At 44.1% G+C, this 25872-nt stretch overlaps 1 protein-coding gene across 6 annotated transcripts in view; it reads left to right on the top strand.

The window, feature by feature from the left end:
* Positions 1 to 23484, top strand: part of OSBPL6 (oxysterol binding protein like 6) — a 141946-nt gene extending 118462 nt beyond the window's left edge. For 5 of the 6 annotated variants that reach the window (XM_048485413.1, XM_048485409.1, XM_048485410.1 and 2 more), the window contains 11 exons: positions 537 to 674; positions 2679 to 2766; positions 3140 to 3393; positions 7097 to 7234; positions 7569 to 7632; positions 9720 to 9798; positions 11602 to 11746; positions 12661 to 12805; positions 14101 to 14227; positions 16016 to 16138; positions 18709 to 23484. In XM_048485413.1, coding sequence (XP_048341370.1) covers positions 537 to 674; positions 2679 to 2766; positions 3140 to 3393; positions 7097 to 7234; positions 7569 to 7632; positions 9720 to 9798; positions 11602 to 11746; positions 12661 to 12805; positions 14101 to 14227; positions 16016 to 16138; positions 18709 to 18817 — 1410 coding nt within the window. In that variant the 3' untranslated portion in view covers positions 18818 to 23484. The remainder of the gene's footprint in view (positions 1 to 536; positions 675 to 2678; positions 2767 to 3139; positions 3394 to 7096; positions 7235 to 7568; positions 7633 to 9719; positions 9799 to 11601; positions 11747 to 12660; positions 12806 to 14100; positions 14228 to 16015; positions 16139 to 18708) is intronic. The other variant, XM_048485411.1, reaches the window with a different exon arrangement.
* Positions 23485 to 25872: the final 2388 nt, after the last annotated feature.

The raw sequence follows: 25872 nt of genomic DNA, 5'->3' as shown, positions 1-25872 counted from the left end.
CTAGGTGGATTCTAATCTGGAGAACTGGGTTTGGTTCCCCACTCCTTCACCTGAGTGACAGAGGCTTATCAGGTGAACCAGATGTGTTTCCCTACTCCTACATTCCTGCTGGGTGACCTTGGGCTAGTCACAGTTCTTTGGAACTCTCTCAACCCCACCTACCTCACACGGTGCCTGTTGTGGGGAGAGGAGGGGAAGGGAGCTTGTCAGCCACTTTGTGTCTCCTTACAGGAGAGAAAGGTGGGGTATAAATCCAGACTCTTCTTCTTCTTCTCCGATGGCAGAAAAAGGCAATCCTGACACAGACTTACTGCTTTTCATTCCTAGGCTCCCAGCTTGTTAGCTGCGCAAAGTGTGTGAGAACTTCGCTACCTCTTTATACAATCAGTTTTCGGAAGAGAGTGAGAGAGAGGATATGTAAGAGGCAGTTTGTGCATTTAGTAGATGATCATCATGGGGGATGCTTCAGAGGCAGCATGTGAGCTTTATAGCCGTTGTATTTGCACCTTGTGTATTTGTGTTTTTTTCCTTTATAGGCTAGTGAACAGATCCATGTGAGTCTACCACTCTCTCAGCAAGTTTCTCATGAGAGCAGGCTTTCGATGTCAGAATCGGTCTCTGAATTCTTTGACGCACAAGAGGTGCTTCTGTCTGCAAGCTCCTCAGAAAACGAGGTACTGGGGGGCTGTTCTGCCGTACCCTTTCTCATTATAATATCTTTAGCTTTCAATAGATTTATAGTTCTGGTTGACAGTAAGATCCTGGCTGAAATTCCAGAGGAGTAGCCACGTTATTCCCCTGCAACCAAAATCACACTTGTCCTTGAAGACTAGCATGTTTTTGACGGCATACGCTTTTGAGAGACAGAACCTGTTTGTCGAAGTCGCAAAGTGGACTCTGCCGCAGGAAAGTGTGGCCTTTCTGAGTGTGCTTCTCTGGGGCCACAAGACTCAAACTTTGTCACGTATTTCGCTTTTTAACTGTATCGTAGAACAATGTGGTGCCTTCAGTCACTCACTTAAAACTGCAAAGATTGTCATGCCCTTATATAAAGCAGTGGTGTGACTGCACTTGGAGTACTGTGTTCAGTTCTGGTCGCCACATCTCAAAAAGGATATCGAAGAGATAGAAAAAGTGCAGAGAAGGGCAACAAGGAAGATTGAGGGATTGGAGCACCTTCCTTATGAGGAGAGGCTGCAGCATTTGGGACTCTTTAGTTTGGAGAGGAGGCGGCTGAGGGGGGATATGATTGAAGTCTATAAAATTATGCATGAGGTAGAAAATGTTGACAGAGAAATTTTTCTCTCTTTCTCACAATACTAGAACCAGGGGGCATACATTAAAAATGCTGGGGGGGGGGGGGAGAATTAGGACTAATAAAAGGAAACTCTTCTTCACGCAACATGTGATTGGTGTTTTGAATATGCTGCCACAACAGGTGGTGATGGCCACTAACCTGGATAGCTTTAAAAAGGGCTTGGACAGATTGATGGAGGAGAAGTCGATCTATGGCTACCAATCTTGATCCTCCTTGATCTCAGATTGCAAATGCCTTAGCAGACCAGGTGCTCAGGTGCAACAGCAGCAGAAGGCCCTTGCTTTCACATCCTGCACGTGAGCTCCCAAAGGTACCTGGTGGGCCACTGCGAGTAGCAGAGTGGTGGACTAGATGGACTCTGGTCTGATCCAGCAGGCTCGTTCTTATGTTCTTACTTTTACATTAAGGATTAGGATGCTCATTTGTCTTACTTGAAGATTCTTCTGTATAGATTATTTTTCTTTAATTTTTTATTTTGCAGTGAATCGTTCTGGAGGATGTGTTCAGTATTCTTACAAGCAGGGAATCTACGAGGAATGTTGAGGGGGAATTTCCTCCCCATGCTATTTGTGTGGTCCCTCCTTTGCCTCAGAATTAGATTTATAGATAGTTACTTTGGGGTCGCAGCTGTGGGTTTGGCCTTTGTGTCTCCATTCTTAACTACTTTACTAGGTGAACCAGTTTTTATATATGTTCATGTTCTGCTTGAAATATTTTTAGTTTGTCCACCTAATAATCCTGAGGGCGAGCAGTCTTTTCCCATCTGGTGAGAACCTCTCTAATTGCAGCAAAAAAAATATATTTCTAGACAGAAAAGAAATCACCTATTTTCCTCCACAGAGAACTTGGAGGATGAGGCAGAAAAGGAATAATTGCCTTCCCAATCTACAAAAGCCAAGCACAGAAAAGAGAAACTACCTCTTTTTTCCTCACCATATGCTGGATTTTTGTAGGAAGTATACTGTACAGGACATGGTTGCGGGAGGAAGGGGAAGGAAGTATATCTTACTAGGGACGTGAATTGCTGCAGTTAGTTGTTTATTGGTTGTTGTGGGTTTTCCAGGCTGTGTGGCCGTGGTCTGGTAGATCTTATTCCTAACTTTTCGCCTGTATCTGTGGCTGGCATCTTCAGAGGTGTATCTGGCATCTTCAGCAGTGTATCTACACCTCTGAAGATGCCAGCCACAGATGCAGGTGAAACGTTAGGAAGAAGATCTACCAGACCACGGCCACACAGCCTGGAAAACCTACCACAACCAGTTGAATCCGGCCCTGAAAGCCTTCGACAATACATGAGTTGTTTATGTTTTCACTTTAATCATCATCATAGTCATTTAATCTCTTTGTTTTCCTGCTTCAGGCTTCTGATGATGAATCGTACGTCAGTGATGTGAGTGATAACATATCTGAGGACAACACCAGTGTTGCAGACAACATTTCTCGGCAAAGTATGCAGTTGAACAAGCACAAGTTGTAGAAAGCCATGATCTTTTTAGGGATTTTAGAGATGGACGTTCCCTTTGTGGAATAGTATGGGCTTTTGCCTGTGTCAGCGTGAGAGGCAGCGTTGTGTAGCAGGTCAGAGGGTTGAACTAGGATCTGAGAGACCAAGATAAGAATCCCCACTCAGTTGTGTAAGCTTACTGGGTGCTCTTGGCCTCACACTCTCATCCTAGCCTACTTCACAGGGTTGTTTCTGGGGATGAAATGTCTCTTAGGTTGGAAACTTGATTGAATTCAAACCAACGACCTGTTGTGTATATTATTATGGCAATGTAAAAGGATTCCATATTCAAGCTTTTTCTCTGTTTTCTCTTCCAGTACTAAATGGAGAACTGACGGGAGGAGCTTTCAGAAATGGACGGCGAACGTGTCTTCCGAGCCCCTGTCCCGACACTAGTAACATCAATCTCTGGAACATCTTGAGAAATAATATTGGGAAGGATCTCTCCAAAGTATCCATGCCTGTGGAGCTCAACGAACCTCTGAACACTTTGCAGCACCTTTGTGAAGAGCTGGAATACAGTGAACTGCTGGACAAGGCTGCGGAGTCTGATGACGTCTACGAACGCATGGTAGCAACCATGATAGGGCACAACACTTACATGTCCCGCAGTTTCCTTGCTGTCTGTTAGAGCTTTTTCATAGAATATATCTGCTCACTTTCCATTCAGTTCCATTCTGACCTGTTTTGGGTGTCCTTGTAGTTACTGTATGAGACTGAATACTGAAGAACTGGGAGCCGGCGGGGAATGTGTGTTTGTGTATGTATGAGGCCCCTTCCGCACATGCAGAACAATGCACTTTCAATCCACTTTCACAATTGTTTGCAAGTAGATTTTGCTATTCTGCACAGTAAAATCCAGCTGCAAAGTGGATTGAAAGTGGATTAAAAGTGCATTATTCTGCATGCGCAGAAGGGGCCTGAGAGAGAGAAACATGGGTGGGTCTAGTGGAGAGGATGTTCCTCTTCATCTGGCTTCCCCTGCGTTTTTCACAAACTTACCTTTCAATTCCTATTTTTCCTATCTTTAGAGGATGGGACTATAGAGGGTGGGACAAGTGCTACGCAGACAGATACAGACAACCAGATTTGCTGAGCCATCCTGTAGAGTGACTCTGGATGTTACAGAGATGTAGGGAATATGAGTGTGTGATTGGCTTGATTCTTTGCTTCTGGTGGAATATGTACAACAGGAACTCATGCATCTCCTTTTATGGGAGAATGTGTCCTATATATGACCCAAATGTATACAGGCAGCCCCCAAATGGGAAAATCGTGTCCTTCCCAAACCGTTCTGGATGAAGAACTTGCACAGTTGTAAGTTTGAAACCCTGACTCCCCTGTGTCAGTCAGTCAGAAGTCCTCTGATGAGGAGCACTGGTAGGATGACTCCACTGTATTTGAGCCTCAGTCAACTGGGCCTCAAGCACAGCCAGAAGCCTCATAGTATGCAGATAGAGCTGGCCCAAGTCAAGGGTTGGAAGCAGAGGCGTAGCTAGACCAGAGTACGCCCAGTGCACACTCTGGCTTTTGCACTTCGCCCTCCGCCCCCCCACGCCCCCCACCCCACTTACTTTTAGGAAAGGAGCAGGCCGGAGAAGAAGGCCAGAAGCCTGCCTGTGTTGCCTGGGCCTGGTGGGAACTACATTTCCCAGGAGCCCCTTAGGGCTTCCAAACTCACACTGCACCTTTTAGACTGCAGTTCCTGCCAGGTACGCAATCTCAGCTGCCTCACAGACTCAGGTGAGCTGGGTAGAATGCTCGATTGGGCTTCAGTGGCTGGGGGCCTCTAGGAAATGTAGTTCCCACCAGGCCCAGGCCATGCAGGCAGGCTTCTGGCCTGCTCCATTCCTAAAGGTAAGTGGGGTGGGGTGCCGGGGGGGGGGGCGCAGGGAGGCGCGGGAGGAGGGGGGATTTTTCCGCCTCCCATGTGACTAGAAATCGTGTGCCCGGTGCGTTGCGCACCCTCCCCCCGTCCCCTGGTGGCTTCGCCACTAGTTGGAAGTCAAGAGTGTTTGCAGAAGCACCTCCATCCACTGAAGCCCAATCTAACATTCTACCTAGCTCACCTGAGTCTGCAAGGCAGCTGAGATTGCGTACCTGGCAGGAACTGCAGTCTAAAAGGCGCAGTGTGAGTTTGGAAGCCCTAAGGCAAAACAGAGAATGCTGTGAGTTGAGTCAGGATCAAGACTGAGCTGCAGCACATACATATAAGGGGCAGGTCTGGGAAGTGGAAGTTGCAGGAGCAACCTTGTTGAAAGCCTAACAGCCTTCTGGCACACCTGCTTGCAAACCTGGAACTCAGACTGGATTTCCTGACTTGACCTACCTATGACCCTGGAATGCCTCTTCCCAGACCTGTTCCTCTGGACTCAACATAAGGCTTTCAGTATTCAGTTTCTTCCTCTCTTGCATCTGTGCCTTTTATCAGTCGTAATCTGACGCTCCGTGAGCCCAGCAGGCCAGGTCACCCTGTGCTGTGGCCCCGATCCAAATTAGGCCTCCTCATGTTTGCGAAACAAGTTCCCAGTGGTGTGACTTGTGGCTGATGGTCTGAAAGTTGGGTTGGGAAACCTAGATGTGCAATCAGTGAAAAACTGTCTTGTTCACATTTCCCTTACGACAAGTACTAAGTAACTTTTCGTAGCAAGTCTGAAGTATTAGGGTGTCATCCTTGTTATGTTTTGCACTGCATGATCATTCCTGTATTTCTCCTCCTCATACACACTAAAGATCTCAACAGTACATTTCTGTGATATTGCTGTTATTTGTATGAGTCAAATAAAGTGCAGAACATTCTTACGGGGAGCAAATTGCTTACTGGTTCTGCTTTGCAGTCTCCATTTGAAATGAATGTTTTTGTTCAAGTCCCATTTGTTTGATGAGACAGGTTCCTTCCAGATTGTCTCCATTTTAGGTACATCCACTCGAACAGTGCTCTAGTTTCTGTATCTGGAAGTTGAACCAAAATGTGCTTTATTGATATTCAGACCATTTTTATACTGCATCATAATCAGACTGTTCCCGACGCAGTGGGCTTTTCTGCACTCTTCTTTTCATCCCTTCTGTTCTAGTATTGATTTTGGTGTGTTTTTTTCTTTTCCACATATGTTTTGCTCCCCCTAGTGGTTGCTTCGATATTACACCACTGTGTCGCCAGAGTATTTCCCTGCACGTTTAAAGTGGAAGGAAATATGCCAGAGTCAGAGCAACGTAATACTAAAGTGACCTCTAGAGGGAACAAAACACAAAGCAGAAAAGAAAAGAAAACACTAAACCACTGCAGGCACACGTGATGAAAGAAGAATGTGGGAAAGCCTAGGGCAGTGGTGGCAAACCTATGACACTCCAGATGTTCATGGACTACAATTCCCATCAACCCCTGCCAGCATGGCCAATTGGTCATGCTGGCAGGGGCTGATGGGAATTGTAGTCCATGAATATCTGGAGTGCCATAGGTTTGCCACCATGGGCCTAGGGTAACCTTCAATAAGTAATGTGAGATGAATCCCAGAATCTTTGTACAGACTGTGTCTTGGATCCAAGGAAAATTATCATTACAGACGTGGGAAGGGCGGGACCAGTGTCATCATTCCCTGAAGTGGGCCAGCTGCTGGGGCCAAGAGTCACTCCACGCTGCTCTTTGCTGCACACACTGTCTGGTGCCTCTGGGGATACAGCTGCAAACAGTTGTGAACAAAGGCAGAGGGAGTACAGCAAAGGGGGGAAGGATGCACAAGCAGTAGGAGGCATGCAGGTGGAAGGAAGGAAGGAAGGAAGGAAGGAAGGAAGGAAGGAAGGAAGGAAGGAAGGAAGGAAGGAAGGAAGGAAGGAAGGAAGGAAGGAAGGAAGGAAGGAAGGAAGATATGAATGACTGGTTGTGGGACGAAGGTGGTGTAGGAACTTTCTGCTCAAAGGCCCACCCCCCATGAACTGGCCCAGAAAAGGGGGCACCTTTTGCTGATTCTTTTTCCCCTGACTGCGACCACCTGATTCTGGCTTTGTGCTGTTCCTTGTGGGGGGTGGTGGTGGTCCTGTGTGCCTCCACAAGCAACATTTCATGGATCATTTTGGGTTGCAGCAGGAAGGGAGAGGCAGGGATATCCCTTTCCACTGACTGTTGCAGGAAACTTTTAGTATTAAGGGTTCCAGTGGTCTTTAATCGCTCAGAAAAAGGAATGTTTGTACCAGTCCTGATTTTCTCAGCTGAGCATCATTTACAGACCCATTTTCCTGCAGTTTCCCTTAATTGCTGTTTTTGTTTCTTTTCTCAGGTCCTGATTGCAGCTTTTGCCACCTCAGGATATGCCTCCACGTATTACAGAGCAGGAAGCAAGCCTTTCAACCCTGTGCTCGGGGAGACCTACGAGACCATTAGGGAAGACAAAGGATTTAGATTTTTTGCGGAGCAGGTAAAATCGCTTTCGGAGAAAGCCCACGGAGAGCAGGCAGGGAGACTTCCCTTTAAACCGAGACAAATTTCCTCTTCATTTTTTAAAATTTGCTGGTATGAATTTAGATACATAGTTTTTGCTTTTTAATACAAAGTTATTTCCTGAAGCATTTGGAAAAACTGCCGCCTTGTAAATCTAAGTCCAGTTTAGAAGAAAGCTCTCTTTATAATATTTTGCATGTATGCATTTTGCATAGACAGTCTATTTTGTATAGGTAGAGCTGATGATAAAAATAAATGTCTTTTGTCCTGTTTCGGGCAGTCCTCACCAGAACTTTTTTTTCCCCTTCTAGGTTAGCCACCACCCACCCATTTCGGCCTGTCACTGTGAATCCAAGAATTTTGTGTTTTGGCAAGGTAGAAGCATTTTTGTTCATACTTTGTTTTAAAACAGTGGTTCTCAACCTGGGGGTCGGGACCACTTTGAGGGTCGAACGACCCTTTCACAGGGGTCGCCTAATACTCTCTGCATCAGTGTTCTCCGTCTGAAAAATGGATAAATGTTAGGGTTGGGGGTCACCAGAACATGAGGAACTGTATTAAAGGGTCACGGCATTAAGAGGGTTGAGAACCACTGTTTTAAAAGGAGGGGAAAATCTGTTTTACTGGCTTGGATCTAGTTCAGCATTTCAAGAGTAGGAGTAGTAGTGGTGGTGGTGGAGGAGGAGGCGGCGGCGGCGGCGTTTGGATTTATATCCCCCCTTTCTCTCCTGTAGAAGACTTCAATCCAATCCAATCCAAAAACCTTTTTTAGGCATAAACCAGAAGTACCATACATTCCAAGTACAAAAACAGGATCATTGTTATATATCATGTAGAACATGGATTAAAAATGTAGCAACTGCTTCAGAAATTTCTACATTAGGGCTGTACAATAGCTTAGACATTTTTAGTTTGTCTGAGAAAAACATAAATTCTAGAGGTAGTAAAGCTCCCAGATCGGTTCTAATGTCATTATACCTCGAACAGTAAAGCAGGATATGAGGGATTGAGTCCATAGCGTTGGGACAGTACCGACAACAACGCTCACTTTGTGGGATGTTAAGGAAACGACCTTGAAGATAGACAGAGGGGAATGAGTTGCACCTTGCTCTTGTCATGACCCATCTGCACTTATAATTAACAAGCTGTTCTAAGTATACAGCAGGGCTAGATTTTGAGCGTGTGATTGTAGGAGACTCAAAGGGGCTTACAATCTCCTTGCCCTTCCCCCCTCACAACAAACACCCTGTGAGGTGGGTGGGGCTGAGAGAGCTCCGAAAAGCGGAGAGAGCCCAGCTGGCATGTGTGGGAGTGTACAGGCTAATCTGAATTCCCCAGATAAGCCTCCACAACTCAAGCGGCAGAGCTGGGAATCAAACCCGGTTCCTCCAGATCAGAGTGCACCTGCTCTTAGCCACTGCTCTTAGCCACTACGCCACTGCTGCTCCCCTCCTGTGAAAAAAGTAGAAAGATTTCTACGTGCAGAGTGCACTTTTCTTACATTACACCTTCCACAGCAGCCCAAAATGGAAGATCACATATACTATTTTAAAATATATATATATTAGTGACCGGGATCCTTCACAGTGTTTTGGGCAGATGGAATTATTTCTGTCTGCGGACCATACAATTCTGGCCTCCTCCTGCAGCCTGAATGTGTGCATTTTGTGCATTTTGGGCTGCAGCAGGAGCAGGGATGCCAAAAAGCCCTGGGACATGGCTCAGTGGAAGAGCTTCTACTTTGCATGCAGAAGGTCTCATGTCCAATCCCGGGCATCTCCAGTTTAAAGGACCAGGTAGTAATTGATGTAGAAAACCCATGTCTGAGACCATGGAGAGCAGCTGCCAGTCTGAGAAGACAATACTGACCTTGATAGACCGAGAGTCTGATTCAGTATAAGAAGAATAAGAGTTGGATTTATATCCTTCCTTTCTCTCCAGTAAGGAGACTCAAAGGGGCTGACAATCTCCTGTCCCTTCCCCTCCCCTCACAACAAACACCCTGTAAGGTAGGTGGGGCTAAGAGAGCTCCAAAGAGCCATGACTAGCCCAAGGTCACCCAGCTGGCATTTGTTGGCGTGCACAAGTTCACCAGATTAGCCTCCACTGCTCAAGTGACAGAGGGGGGGAATCAAACCCAGTTCTCCAGATTAGAGTGCACCTGCTCTTAACCACTACTTCACGCTGGCTCTTTTATATGTCGCACTGCACAGGCAGAAAGACTCCCAGTCTTGGAAACACTTCTCTGGATCCCAGGCAGTTTCCTCTGTGCAGTTCATTAAGATAGCAGCAAGGACGGCTGTTTTCGGTTTCTGTTTTCATGTTTGGCAATGAGAAAAATGAACAGTTTTGTTTTGGTCCTCAGAATAGCCTGCTCAGAACAGGACTTAGATGGCACAATGAACTGATCTCTACCAATTGAAGGATTTTAAGCTTTCTGAAACGTGCATTCTGTTTTTCAGACATCAGGTGGAAAAACAAGTTCTGGGGCAAGTCAATGGAAATCCTCCCAATTGGAACACTGAATGTGACTCTTCCAAAGTAAGCAGTTTCTCTGATTGTTCCTGTGCATTCTTTTGTTTTGGAACTACAGCCCAAGGGAGTCGATTTAATCCCTTGGAATCACAGGTGAACAGGGAAGAACAACGCAGCAGAACCAATGCTAGAAAAGGTGGAGGAATACAAGAGGAAGTTGGTGATGTTAACAAAAGACCAGGAACCTTTTAGGAGCCTGAACCTCCTTGTCAGCTATTAGTGGATGCTGCATTTATGTTTGTTTAAGCAGCTTTGAAAATTATGCCGGCTATTTATGGTAGTTCCTTAGTGGTACAGAGCACTTGTTTTGTACAGCTCACGTTAATGTTTACCTGTAAAATTTTGGACTTCCTTAAACAATTTCCGTAGAAAGGTAAGGATGTACTATCACTTGGTAACTGAGAGTGACCTGTGTTTTCTTTTTAAAGTCTGAGGTTTTGCAAAGCAATTCACATTCTTAAGAGTGTGGTATGTGTACCTTCTCTCTCACATACACACACGCGCATACATACACACACACACACAAACACGCACACACATAAGGAAATGTGTGTCTCAGTGTGAGAATGTTTTCAAATTTTCAATTTTATAATGTGCTTGCTTATCCAGAAGTTTCTTTGCATGTGAGCAACTGAGTCTACCTAGAGCTTCTGTTCGCAGTTTTGCTTGGTTCGCCTGCAGCCAGGAGCAGTGGGGGTAGTATTATAAGAATAATTAATTTAGAATCAAAGACATTTCATTTAAACTCACACTCAACCATGAAGTTTGCCCTGTGGCTTTGAGCAACCCGCTATCTTTCAGACTACCTCACACAGTTCTTGTGAGAATAAAAGCATAAATAATGGTATTATTATTGAGATGCACCCCCTCCCCCAAGCATGCAAAGACTTGTGTTGCTCTGTCACATGATTGTTATAGGGTTATGGTTGCATCTCCATCATTCTGACCTCCTTTTTTTAAAAAATACCCAACTTTCATCCCAAGCAGCTTATCACACTATTTTTCCCTCTTCCACATTATCCTTACAACAGTTCTGTGAGATATGTGTCAGCATGTGCCCCTCCTGCCATCAAAGTGCTGAACTAGGTGCAAGGACTCACACCTGGTTGTGGGGAGGGGGGAAGCTGTCCCCACCTTCTGATATGTTAATGGCTCTTTCTCTTTCTTTCGCTTTCCTTTGAGGCTAGCAACTGTAGCTAACTAGATGCTACCCTGGCACCTTCCCACTGGGAGGGGGTGGCAGGTGGCTGAGAACTGTCACTGCGCTGGCCTTGAGATGCTCAACTCCCAAACATCTCCCTTTCCCTTGTGTTATTCTCACATTCCATGGAAATCAGAGAGGGGGGATTCATGGCAGGATCTCTGAGGGGATAAAGGCAACTGTATTTTCCTAGCCGGGCAGAACAGGCTTTCTGAAAGCCAGGTACTATCAATAAAGACTTCTGATCTAGCATCCAGAGTCCGCATATTGACTTCGGTCTCAAGACCTGACAATATGTTACACTGAGAGAGTGCAAGAAGCCCAAGGTCACCCACGAGCATCCATGGCACAAAACGATTTTGAAACTGGTTCTCCTGGATCCTAGTCTGGCACTGTAGCATTTACATCAAGCAGGTTGTACAGAATGGTTTAAGATCCTATCATGCTGTACATGAGAATAATCAGTTGTGGTGCTGCCCTGTCGTACTTTTCTTGTATAATGGATGTCGGCATATTTTTGAAGGATATTATTAATTTATATGTGAGTCAGCAGTGATTTAGGTCCTGTGATTTTGAAGCGTAGCCACTAAACTTAACTCTCTTTCCAGGTACGGGGATTGTTACGTATGGAACAAAGTTACTACTTGCATACACAACATCCTTAGTGGAAGGAGATGGATAGAACATTATGGAGAAGTAACCATTAGAAACACAAAAAGTAGTGCCTGCATTTGTAAACTCACCTTTGTCAAGGTAACTTATTTACTTGCTTCATTTATACCCGAATTTCCTCCCCAATGGGGACCCAAAGCTAATCCTTTTTTTCTTGGCCATCTCATTCTCACAACAATCCTGTTAGGTAGGTTAGGCTTAAGCTATGTGACTAGCCCAAGATCACCCAGATAAGGATTTGAACCTGGGTCTTGTAAATCCTCATCCAACATTCTAGCCATGCTGGCTTCCCTTCCCTTTTCCCTTCCCTCTCCTTTCCCTTTTCCTTTTTCCCTTTCCTCTCTTTTCTCCTTTTCCCTTTTTCCTTCCCTCTCCTTTCCCTTTCCCTTTTCCCTTTCCTCTCTTTTCTCCTTTCCCCTTTTTCCTTCCCTCTCCTTTCCCTTTTCCCTTTCCTCTCTTTTTTCCTTTTCCCTTCCCTCTCTTTTCTCCTTTCCCCTTTTCCCTTCCCTCTCCTTTCCCTTTTCCCTTTTCCCTTTTCCCTTTTCCCTTTCTCTCTTTTCTCCTTTTTTCTTTCCTTCTCATAAATAGTAAAAGATCTGGTGATTTAACATAGCACCAACTAATAGTACCTCTAACTCAGTGATGGTGAACCTTTTCGAGACCGGGTGCCCAAACAGCAACACACACAAAAGAACTGACCATATATAATTCCGGAAGTTTCTTTATTTTCCTACTTCATTTATTGTCCGGGTTTCTTATTGGAACTTGAACATGATTCTAGTCTTTTAAGTGGACTTTAGGGGGACAGTTGAATACTCAGCAGCAGGAGTGATGGTGTGTTAAATGTTGATTTGCTTTCCATCACTGTCCATCTATTGAGAAGTTGATCTGGGTGTACCCTACTCTTGTTGGCCTTGTTCAAATACATTGAAATGGAGTGATATATTTATTCATTGGGGGAAAGGCTGTGATTCTTTGTTTTGCTACCTTTTCAGGTGAATTATTGGAATTCTAATGTCAACGAAGTTCAGGGTGTCATCATGGACCAAGAGGGAAAAGTGGTGCATCGCTTGTTTGGAAAGTGGCACGAAGGATTGTATTGTGGAGTTGGTCCTTCAGCAAAATGTATATGGAGGCCAGGTAAAAAAAAAAACCCTCAAATTTGGTCATATTTCTCAGTTCTTCTTGAGGAGAGAAACTGATATGCAGCTTGGATTGGATCCAACCTCCTAGCTTGATCTTGTAAGCTAAGCAGGGTCAGCTCTAGTTAGTAATTGGATGGGAGACTCCAAGGAACACCAAGGTTGTAATGTGGAGGCAGACTATGGCAAACCACCCCTGAATGTCTCTTGCCTTGAAAATCCCACCAGGGGTCGCCGTAAGTCAGCTGCAACTTGACAGCACTTTCACCCCCAAAGCAGATAAGGAGCACCTTGGTGCCAGATTCAGTGTAAGGATAACCCATCAGTGTGGGCCGCACTACTAGGTTATACTACATCTCTAATGCCCAGATCAGTGTTTCCCAACCTTTTCGAGGTCAGGGTACCCTTGACCTCACTCTTCATATCTCACGGTACCCCTGCCGCCACCCTCCACCTTTCCCTCCCATTGCCCCTGCTTGCCACACACACCCCCTTCCCCTCCCAGGGTGAAGGGAAGCACTGGGGGTGGGGGTGGCTGCTGACCTTGTGGCAGGCCCTGCCCCATGGGCCAGCTCCATGTCTTTTCTGGCACCGGTGGGAGACACCACAAAAATGAGGGGGGGGGGCAGTAGTGTTGCTGTGGTACCCCTAGGACATGCTCACGGCACCCCAGGGTACCAGGGAACCCTGGTTGAGAATGGCTGTCCCAGATCCTGACACACAGTAGCAAGTTGCATAAAACAGTGAGGGGAATGATTTCCTCCAGGAAATACCAAGCAAGAGATGGTTGCTTCATGTACAACACTTGAGAGTGCTTCCCCTCATCTCCTCGCCACCCTCTTTATTTATATAATGCCCTTTCCCCAGTAACATTGTCCATCCCTCCTGCAGTCAGTGACCTTATAAGGTAGTTTAGCTGAGGCTGGACTGGCCAGAATCAGCCAGCAAGCTTCCAAGATAGAGTGGGAATTTGGGCCTGAGTGTGTGTATGAAAAATTAGACCACAATGAATTTGTTAGTCTTTGAGGTGCCTCAAGATTTAGTTTTTGTGGAGTCAGAAGACTAAAGCGGCTGCCCCTCTGGAATTCGTGTGATGAAACTGGCATGTTATGTGGATCTTAACCCATCCTTTAAATAAATAATTGATGTTGTCGTTCTCCATCATTTGTTTGGCAGCGCATCAGTGGAGCAAGAGCTTGCTTTATCGCTGTTTTCTTGTGCAACACATTCTTCTGGATTCACAACCTGTTGTTTACCTTCACAAAGATTTAACTGCTGACTTTTTGCCGACAGGCTCCATGCCAACCAATTATGAGCGTTATTATGGGTTTACAAGGTTTGCCATTGAGTTGAATGAGTTGGATCCTGCACTCAAAGACCTTCTCCCAAGTACAGATGCACGATTCCGGCCAGACCAAAGGCAAGGAGCTGTTCAATGACGGTTTAGTTTAAAGTAATAATGCCAAAAAAGTGGAACAGAAACCTTTTAGACTTGTGCAGAAACCTGCAAAATGTAGGTCTGTAAAAATCACAAACTATCTAGCGCTCACAAATAATAAACAAGGAATTCGTTCCAATAATACTCAAAACTATGCTAACATCATTATTTGCCAATGATACAACAGTGCACCACGTTAAGAACATAAGAACGTAAGAACAAGCCAGCTGGATCAGACCAGAGTCCATCTAGTCCAGGGGTAGGGAACCTGCGGCTCTCCAGATGTTCAGGAACTACAATTCCCATCAGCCCCTACCAGCATGGCCAATTGGCCGTGCTGACAGAGGCTGATGGGAATTGTAGTTCCTGAACATCTGGAGAGCCGCAGGTTCCCTACCCCTGATCTAGTCCATCTCTCTGCTACTCGCAGTGGTCCACCAGGTGCCTTTGGGAGCTCACATGCAGGAGGTGAAAGCAATGGCCTGCTGCTGCTGCTGCTGCTCCCGAGCACCTGGACTGTTGAGGCATTTGCAATCTCAGATTAAAGAGGATCAAGATTGGTAACCAGAAATCGACTTCTCCTCCATAATTCTGTCCAAGCCCCTTTTAAAGCTATCCAGGTTAATCCGGTGTCTTTCAGGAATGTCTGATAATTATTTGACAAAGTCTCCTTCAAAATGGTATTCTTCTAGCAAACATAATAAAATTAATTCTTAAGACTACTGCTTTGAGTTCAATGACTCCTTATTGAATTTCCTTGTGCGTTTATTTTTTACTTTGATTCCTTTCAGATGCCAGGTGGACACACAATTAATTTCATTGAGCTATATTATCCTTGTTAAAAGGAAAATGTACATGATGTGAATACATGGGAATTTTTATATGCATTGTCAGATATTGTATTTGGGACCTTGTATAACTTACAGAATTTTTGTGCACTATTATATCATTGGCAGCCTAATTGTCACCCTAATTTTAAATACAATTGGAATATAGTCATTGTTTACTGTTTGTGGGCTCTGTATGTTTTATGTTTCTCAACATCTGTATTTTGTGACCTTCTGTACTTTGCTTTCTTATTCTGGAGTAGAAGCAGTAGAGAGCATTATTTGGTAGTCCAGCAACAGGTGGATTATTGCATAGTTAGACTGATGGATTAAAAAATGTTTCGATCTGCTGGAGAGCTGCCCTGGTGAACTGAGTGACAGATTTTTTTTTCTTTTAATACAAGCACTGATAAGCATTGTAAATGGGAGGCATGTCCTTAGAAGAGGCGTTCCTTCTTCTCCCCGAGAGACATTCTTCCATTCTACTGAAGTATGTCTTTGCATCTTAAAGAAAAGAAAGAATGCTGATTTCTTAAGAAGAAATTCATTCTCAACAGTAAATGACGTAGTTAATGAAATAAAACCCAAAAGCTAGTATTTCCTCTTCCTCTTTAGAGGGCTGTAATAGCTCAAGAGACCCAATCTTGATTTAAATAATATTGGATAGGTGTGTATGAAAGGGGGCTCACCCCCTCTCCCCTACCATGTTTGTGGCTGAGCTTGAAAAGATGCTAGGTAGATGCGATTATGGATCTGTTAGAGTCCCTTTTCCCCCCTGAGGTTTCTCTAATTGTTTGAAATCCTTGTTAATAGAATCTTATGCATTTTCTGGCATGTAGGAATTCAGTAGGTCTTGAAGAGTAAAGTCTGCATCTCTTCTTGTTTGGCTGTCCATTGCTTGAATGTCGAAATTCTACTGAAAGATCCAATTCTTTTACTGTAGGTTTTTGGAGGAGGGGAACTTAGAAACAGCAGCAGCAGAAAAACAAAGGATAGAAGAACGCCAGAGAACTCGACGGCGCTACTTAGAAGAAAACAATATGGAACATATACCAAAATTTTTTAAGTATGTTTGTTCAGGAGTTTATTTATTTCCTATTGATCAATGGCGTACCGTGTCTAAATGGTGCCCAGAGACCAAAAACCCTCCCCCCCCCTCGCAGAGCCCCGCTTATTGTGAGTTGTGCGCGCAGCGCCTCGTCCTCCTCACTCTTTACTTTCCCCCGCAGGCTCTGAGGCTCGGCTTCAGGGAAGCTGCTGCCTGGGCAGCCTGTCTCTATGATTTCTTAAAAGGGTAATGCTCCAAAGATTGCTTAAGCAATATTTGTTAATTGAATCTTGAATTGAATCAAAGATTGCTTAAGCAATATTTGTTAATTGAATCTTGAATTGAATCAAAGATTGCTTAAGCAATATTTGGATCATTGATACCAACTTTAAGAAATCATGAGAGATCAATCAGGCTGTCCAAGCCGGGCTAACTTTCCCCTGAAGCGGAGCCCATTCAGAGCTCTAAAGTAAGAAGTGAGATGAGGGGACGACGACTGGCTGACCAATGCCCGGGGTGGGAGAGCGGAGGAGGTGGGCAGGAGACCTGCTGGGCTGCAGGTCTCCCCACATGGGTGGCCCCATAGCTAAGCCCTGAAGCCGGTGAAAGCGGCCTCTGCTATTGATACATACACTGCCAGTCTAGATTGGAAATTTGAAATAAATTTATTATTTTTTTACTCCTTGCATATTTTAAAGAGATTGAAAGGTGATAGCTGTAGAGGTAGTTAGGAAAATTAATATTACCTACCTACAAAAAAACCTGTCTTTGTTTTTGACCCTGGAAAACCAAACAAGGTATTGTGTAGGAAAAGTACAATGTTTCTTGTTCTTAGAGCAAAAAGAAAAAAAAGGGATTATATATATATATTTTCAACTAGCACCTTGTACTGAAAAATAGTTCTGCCTTACACATCTTTAAACTCAGTTTGAGCACTGGTGTAGAAATGGATTTTATTTACCAATTCAGTTCAGCGCTATTGGCATAAAAACACAACAGCAGGATACAATCAACCCCTTTATGCACATTTGTCGATGACAAAACATAAAAATGTTGCTACCGGCTCCAGAATCTCCTTACAATCACCATTCAAAAGGAATATAATTATTTGGTTATCAGCATGCTCTTCCAAGACCCATCAGTAAGGGTTCTAAATATTTGCTCCTAGGCCTGATGTAAAGGGGGATGCAATAGTACATAGGTGTCAAACTCGCTGTCCTCCAGATGTTATGAACTACAGTTCCCATCATCCTCTGCCAGCATGATGCCGGCGGGGGATGATGGGAACTGTAGTCCATAACATCTGGAGGGCTATGAGTTTTGACCCCTGTGCAATAGAACATGAACAACCAGTTCTTCGCACCCAGTTCCACAGGAACACTTTCTTTCATGATGGGGAATTCCCAAGCCCCTCCCCTGCCTAAGAGCAGAGGGTAACACATTACATCTGGCCAGGGTCAAGGCTCTACCACCATCTGGCCTCCATTAAACCATGGAGATAGCTAGGAACAGTTAAGTTGGTAAGGGAAATTCCCAAATAGAGGGGGGAGATTTTGATTTACCATGAATCAATAATATTGTAAAATCCTTTGAGTGCAAGAGAACCCTGCTGAATGAGACCGGGGTCCATCTAGTCCAGCATCCTGCATCACACAGCAGCCAACCAGTTGCATAGAGGCCAAGGCCTTCCCTGATGTTGCCTCCTAGCACTGCTATCCAGAAGTTGGCTGCTTCTGAACATGAAGCTTTGCTTTAACCAGGACAAAGAGGCTTAGAGACAGCTTCTACGCTAGAGCTGTGGCGATGCTGAACTCCGTGGCTTCATGTTGATGTGTTTGGGGCTGTGTAGGGATGGGTGGAGGAAGGGGAAAGTGAGGATGGGGTATGAGTCTGAAATTGTGTGCATTGAGGAATGCTGCTGTAAATTTTCGTTGTGCGTGCACAATGACAATAAATGCTTATGCTTATTGACACCTAGATCCAACATATAGAAACAGACTTCTCATGCACCCCTAGCTATATGTGTTCCAGTGTGGCAGTGGCGCAGTGGCTAAGAGCAGGTGCACTCTGATCTGGAGGAACCGGGTTTGATTCCCCGCTCTGCCACTTGATCTGTGGAGGCTTATCTAGGGAATTCAGATTGGCCTGTGCACTCCCACACACGCCAGCTGGGTGACCTTGGTCTAGTTAATATATATATATAGTGAGCCAGAGACAGTATCTTGTTAATACCTTGGGCTAGTCAGTTCTTCTGAGCTCTCTCAGCCCCACCTACCTCACAGGGTGTTTGTTGTGAGGACGGAAGGGCAAGGACATTGTAAACCCCTTTGAGTCTCCTACAGGAGAGAAAGGGGGGATATAAATCCAAACTCTTCTTCTTCTCTTCTATTGCAAATGCCTTTGAAACTGTGCACACAGAGCACTTTTTGAAAAGCTAAAATGCTGCTCATCAGCAGCCCAAGAGGTTCCCCTCTTCCCTGCAAAAACCAGCTGACAGGATTTTAGCTTTTTGCAAAGAGGCCCACAGACTGAGTGTTAAATGGAAGTTTATTTTGTCTAACTACTTTTTTTTTTTGTTAACTTTGCAGAAAAGTTTTTGATGCCAATCAAAGAGAAGCATGGGTTTCTAATGACTCATACTGGGAACTTCGAAAGGATCCTGGCTTCAGTAAAGTAGAAACCCTTGTACTCTGGTAAACTGAGAATGTAGATCTAGTAACATATCACTCTTTTAAAAAAAAAGACAAAAAAAACTATGCACAACATGTTTCTTATAGCTGAGGGTGGTTTGCGGGTCTGCAAGAAATCTTTCATTTGCTTTTATATTCATCTTTATAATGGACACCCAAAAGTGCATTATCCCAGACCCCAAACATTTCTGCCGCAGTCATTTCATTTAAGAAAACAACAACAACACACCTTTTAAAGAGTCAAATATGGAAAATGCAGCACAAGAAGTATGTACTGAGTTAGCCAAAGTTGCTCTGAAGAGTATCTGGTGCTTACAGTAGACATGGACAGTTCCAAAAGAAATACGGAAGTTCTCCCTAACTAACCTTGCCTAAAATGTCCCCTTTGCTATGAAATCTTGAATCACAAGACTCTTTCCCGTCTAGCTTCAGGTTTAGTTTCTTGATGTGGTGCGCTTGGACTGGCCATGTCAGAAAAAAAGGAGACATGATGCTTTTCCGAAAGCTCTTTGCATCCATATACCATTGTTCATGCCTTAAAGATAATGTGAAGTTGTACATTACATCATTTTTGAGTATGTATTCTTAGACATTTGTCAAGGGCCGATTTTTAAAGCACTATGATTTTGTTCATGTTATAAATAACAGAGAGAGTGTATTAATTTCAGAGTGGGGGGGGGGAAATGCAGTGATTGTAAAGGAGAGTGATCTACTGGTACATGCTTTAACATCGATGTATGGTCAGGCTGAAAGATAGTAGCCATACTTGTGGTGACCTTGGCAGAGAATACAAGGTCATGTTCTTGATGCCTGATGGCTGTGATTATTTATGACCATCTCTCACCGTGAGCTCCCAAGCCTCAGACTTTGTCTCATTTCTCATAAGTCTTCATGCACTTGGAATTCCTTGAAGTGTCAGATGAGCAGTAAGCACAAAAAGACCTCAGAATGGCATCCGCTCTTTTCCCAGAAAGACCATCTTCTCAGCATTTTTCTCTCTCCGTCGTCAGCTGTGTCCTCTTACGCTTGTTGGATATTTTTTATTGCACACAGTTTTGAAACTTTGGTGGGAGGAGTCATACACACATACCGGGTTCTGACGCTTTCAGTGTGTTCTTTTATACCAAATTATATTTTATCATTGTTGCTCTTAAAACAGTTCTATTTTTTGGATCAAGAATGAGAACCTAGATAGTCATAAAGTAGCACACAGTGGCTGCTGTCTGAAAGTAAAATGAAGTGGGTATCCCCTACTGGAATTCCTTTTAGTTAATCTTGTCTTTTGTTAATGCCAAGAGAATTCCAGCCCAATCCAGATGGAGAGGGCCAAAACATCACTTGGGAGCATTGGAAGGCCATACCAAGAGAGCAATCATGCTGAAGTTTAGGTGGCCCACAGTTCCATGGCAGCCAGACCCAGGTGCTGCCATGAAGCTATGCTGGCATCCAAGTGGATGCATGGGTTTGGGTGTGGGTTCCCGGAGGTGAAGCCAACTTCAATCAGCTTCCGCCAGCATTCCAGCCTAGGAATACCATCCTCCAGGTGGCAGGAGGCTTTCCAAATTTCCTTCCTTTACCACCTAAAGCCCTTTGGAACTGGCGTGGCATCATCTTCACCACCCCATCCCCAGCCACCATAATGCTCCCCCCACATCTGAATTGTGCTATTAAGTTTACATCTGGCCATGTCCGATTTTTGTTGTATATGTTGCATACGTCTTCATACATAGCATGTAACTCTCTGCTGTTTTTCCCCCCCTCATTTGTTGTCTTCCTGAAATCTAAAGCTCCACAGGGCAACCTGTGGGCTAGCAGTTTTTGTGAGACCATGGTTGTCCAGAAACAAACTACAATAAAAGCTTTGTTATCTGGCACTCACGAGGAATGGGAGTTGCCAATTAATCAATTGCGTGGTTGCATGTTCAAGCTTATTGCTCTGCCCCATCCCCCTATCCTGAGGAATCTGTTTCCACTAAACCCTACCCCATCGGGGGCACCGCTGCAACAGCTGCCCCACCTGCCAGATCCCTTCCCCTTGAAAGCTGTGGAGCCAAACAGCGTAACCAGATACCCAGGAGACTGACTCCAACTGCTTGGGGCAATCTGAGGGAGGAGGGGGCACTCAAAGATGCGGGTCATCTGGCTACGCCAGTTAAAAGCCCAGCAACAGCCAGAGGCATCAGTCTGGTCAGCTGGAGAGGTAAGAGTGGGTGCGGTCATAGAGGAAAGAATGCTGAGTGAACGAGCATTCTGGATAGTCAAGTGCTAGATAGCAAAGCTGTTTGTGTAACTTGCACGTGTGTGTGCTCCATGTTGGTTTTCTTGTTTCCCAAGCCCACGATGTGCAACATCTTGTCAGACAAATACATAGTATAAGATTTCTTGTGTTTGCATTCCCCCCCCCCCCCAACTTACTGCCACTTGGGACAAACAACACTGTATCGTCATTAAACATACAAACCACATCTTGGTCTCCGAGCTTCACTCGCCACTTGTGAGCTCCCCGGTTTGGCTGAGGCTTAAGTATATCCAGGAGTACTTAGAAATCTAATGGTGGTGATTGTACACTGAACTGTAAAGACCACCTTAGCAGATATAATGCAGAAAACAATGCATTAAAAGTTGCAGCTGAACTCGCCTAAGAAGGAATACGTAGCCAAAAGCTGACATATCATGTGTTTCTGCAAATAACAACTTGTATGATACAGATTTTTAATTACATTTCCAGATTGAGCTCTTCTCCATCCTGGTACTCTTCCCCCTCCTGAAAGCTTCATGGAACCCTCAAGAAGACATTTTTTGTATCGTTTGCCACCTGGTTAAAATGCTTTTAATTTCCTGGAAGGCACTGCATTGTAAGGCAAGTTGCCCCATCAACCAGTTCCATCTCCTGTTTCTCAGCCAACCTGACTGTGTTCTAGTTTGTTGGATTCTTTCTCCATTTTAGTCGTACGAAACATTTAAAGAGTTCCCTTTTTTTTTCTTATTTCCTCCCACTCTTTCTTCTGTTAGCTGTATCACAAAAATCTAGAAATGTCTGAATTTCCATGTCAGGACTTAGGACCATACCTAAGGATTCGGTGGCCAACTTTTAGGTGTGGGGGGGCTTTCGAGATCGTGGGGAAGTCTAGAAAGCCGCCGCCACCCCGCCCCTACTGCTGAGACCTGCTAGACCAGAGGTGTCGAACTCTGGCGCTCCGGATGTTCCTGGACTACAATTCCCAATTGGCTACGCCAGCAGGGGCTAATGGGAATTGTAGTCTATGAACATCTGAAGTTCGACACCCCTGTGCTAGACCAATGCTAGGGTGGAGAGAGCTGCCCTGCCTCTTTGGCTTGGCGCTGGTGGATCCACAGAATTCCATCACCCTCTTTCCTGGATGAAGCCATAGTGTTATGACATGAGTTGAGGCACAAGTATGTTGATAAAAGTTTTTATGACTTCTGTAACTGTTCTCCAGCAGGAGCATGTAAAAACAAGGAAGGCCGGGACTGGGCTCACCATGAAGTAGTGGGACATCTAAGGGAATAATGGCTAGGTTTTTGCAGACTCATTTATAGCAAATACAGTGCTTGAAAAGAACATCAGAGGATGCGGGGTGACGCGTCCGAAAGCTACACAAAAACGAGGTGAAGATTGTACTTTATGACTCAGTACTTGTAGATGAATACATTTCCTCTTAAGACTTCAGAGGGAAAATCTGAGCGAAGCTACAACCAATTGGTACATTTCCTGTTTATTTCAGCGGGTGGTCAACTGTACCCTTATTTTGTTGGCATTTTCCGTTGACCAAATTCCTGATTCCTACCAAAACACCACCAAATGACTTCTCTGTAAAATGACGTTCATTCGTTGAGCTTTTCGTTGCTTTACCAGGAAAATTGTTACGGCAGGAGGTATCAGCAATAAGCCTTAAAAACCGTGATGAAAGCCCATTTGATTTTGAATTTATGCTTATTCTAGATAGGAAAAAAATGTGCTACATTTTGTGCAGTGTGTTTTAGTTCTAACAGAAAACTTGTCGTTCAATACTGCTGATGAAAGCTTTTTAAAATAAGAAAAACTTGAGCACAAAACAGCCAACACTAGTTTGAAAGGTTGACTAACACTGATGTCAGTGGGGCAGGACACTTGGCCCCACCAAGTGACACAAAGGGGCACTTTCTCACATCCAGAATAATGCACTTTCACCATTGTTTGCAAGTGGATTTTGCCATTTTTGCACAGTAAAATCCAGCTGCAAACTGCGTTGAAAGTTCATTATTCTGCACGTGTGAAAGTGCCCAAAGTTAGTTGTTATTTACTCGATTGTGGTCTCTGATGAGCGCAAGACATGGTGCACAGGGACAGAAAGAACCGCGCCACCAATAGGAGCGCCATCTGTTCTGTTTGTTCTCACGGCCAAAGAAACAAGCCACCATTCTGTTTGAAGTGTCTTCCCTCCCCGCCCTCTCTCCTTAGGAGTGGTAACTGCTGAGGCGGAACCAAAATGTGTAGCTGCGGCTGTGTGCACGATTCTTTTCTGCATGTACATACCATGACATTGGATCACAACCTACGTATGTTGTGCTACCAAAAAAAAGCAGAACTGTGCCTCTTCAAATGAATGTTGTACACAAGGAATGTTCCATTTGTAAAAAAAAAACTAGGCCTCAATAAATTCACACAAATTATTTTTTACAGTCACAGATTTATTTTTAATGTATTAGTTTTGTTTCATTTTACTGAGGTTTTTATTCCTTACGTTGGTGCCCCATTTTCCTTCCAAGCAGCGTAGGGTGGTATACCTGGGGGTTTCCATTTTATCCTCACAACACCCCTGCAAAGTATGTTGATAAGGACTGACCAAAGGTGATCTTGTAGACTTCAGGGCTGAATGGGAATCCCTGACCTGAGTATAATAACACTGTGCCCTACCAGCTCTCTCCTGAGTCAGGATCAGATGAGATTTAAAATGAGAACCTTCTGATCTGAGTTCTTATGTCCATTTGTAATGGGAATCACACAATACAAAACTTGATTTCTGCCAACAATTGGAACAATCAAAGATGTGAAATAGGATCACAGAAGATTATAGAAGCAGTTACAGCAATCAGGGAAAATACCCCTTTTGATTTCTCTGCTCAGAGGAAAGGTAATGATTTTCCCAGAATCCCATGCCAAGCAGTAAGACCAATTGCAGGAGCAATTACTTGCTTGGATAAAGCCACTTGCAAAGAGTGTTTGCTATAGCAGTTTTTGAGAAAGAACTGCACAATTGGGCATTAGCCTAGATCTGCCAGGATGGATGCATGTGCCTCCTGCCACCATCTGTCTTCGTTTCTGTGAATGCCATCTAAAATGGCCAGAGAAATATAACTCGGGTGGGCTTTATTAATGGCAAATATAATTCACCAATACTTTGCCTAAGCCCTGTCTTGTCTTTCTGCATTTTGGTTCAAAAGCAAATTTTAATATTCTGAGAAAACATTTGTTCTTTTTCCCATTGCAATGTAATTGGATAATGGATTCACACCTGTTAATGTCTTGTGTTCTTTAAAATGCAAGATTTGGAAACGTCTCTGAAAACTATTTTCTAATAGAGAGCTCTGAAAAAGTGCAACTGTCCGCTTACCACTGTTCAGTGCATACAAAACAGCACCTCCATCATTGCACACTGCTGCTAGTGTTTGTTCTAATAAATCGAAATGTACACTAAACTTATTACCCCATCAATATCTTCCTCTGTTAATGAAACACATGTTTAGGGAAAACACAAAGTACGTGGGCGAAGCAGTTTACATAGTGCTGCTTTTTGGCTGCAACTCAGTATTGTAACTTATTAGAAAGGGATGAAGTGCTTTCCTGAAAGCAAGCCCATTAAATAAAACTGGACTTACTTCCAAGTAAACCTGCTTAGGATTGTTCCCTAAATGATTAAATTCCATAGGCTTATGAAAACAGCTCAGCTCAGCAGCTATACCAGTGCATGAACATTTGGCCAAAAATTAGAAGAGGCATTGACATCTTGCAGAATTATGCCCGCTGCCCAGGGTTGGGATAGATCAGACAACAGTCTCTGGGCCACCAAAGTGCCCCCACTGGAGCAGTCCATTTCAATGCTAGCCTAACAATCCTGCATACACTGATGACTTATGATATAACCAAGGCTTAAAGGTTCCGTGGCTATTGCCACATACAGTGAATGGACACTACAAAGATCTCTGGGAAAATGCTCACCATGGCAGGTTCAGAGCCTTATAGTAATCCTTCCCATGCATCCACATCCCTACAATATTGTTGGGGCGATACCAACCATGAGTAGCAGGAGTACATCAGGCTCCACAGCATCTGTTATAGCTTCTATGGAGTGCAACCGGTCCTCTCTGCTGCCCCAAATGAAGCCCGAGGGCAGAAGGGAAATCCATGCCAGGCCCATAGACTTCTTTGGAGATTAACAATGCAATCTAAAGAGCATTTTCCTACAGAGTAAGTCCTACTGAATATAGCCAAAGTAGGATTCCCAGAAGATCTGCTTACCTGTTAATCAGCCTGAAAAAACAAGCAACGCAGGCACACAAATTAAAATAAAAAACATATTGCTGCAATTCTTTAAAACAGGTTTCTAAAGAATGACTAAGGGTATCTTTATAAAAAAGGACAGTGATTGTTAAAGTCATTATTTGTATAAAACCCATTCCTCAGATCGTAAATTTTAAAAGGCCACTGTTCACACAAATAAATAGAAATCCAAATGCCAGAAAAAATGTATAATATAACATAGCCATCAAGTAAAGTTTTCACAATAATTTTCTTGGGAAGTTTCAAATACTAGCAACTTTGGTTTCAATGTATTCCATATCAAGAGGTTTTCATATGGAGTCTGTAAGCTTTAGTACATACGTACTGTAGGCTCAGAGCTACTTTATAATAGTAAAGCTCAACTTTCTTCAGTTCTATATCAAGTAGCCCCCAACCCCCGCTAAATAACCAGAAAAATTACATAATCAAGATATATAGCAAAAAACGAATATTTTCTGCCTAGTCGAGCTTAATTTATTGTGATTGCAGAATGTCCTTTT

This window comes from Sphaerodactylus townsendi, linkage group LG02, assembly GCF_021028975.2.
Source record: "Sphaerodactylus townsendi isolate TG3544 linkage group LG02, MPM_Stown_v2.3, whole genome shotgun sequence".
Taxonomy (NCBI): Eukaryota; Metazoa; Chordata; class Lepidosauria; order Squamata; family Sphaerodactylidae; genus Sphaerodactylus; species Sphaerodactylus townsendi.
This window is presented reverse-complemented; position numbering and strand designations above follow the sequence as displayed.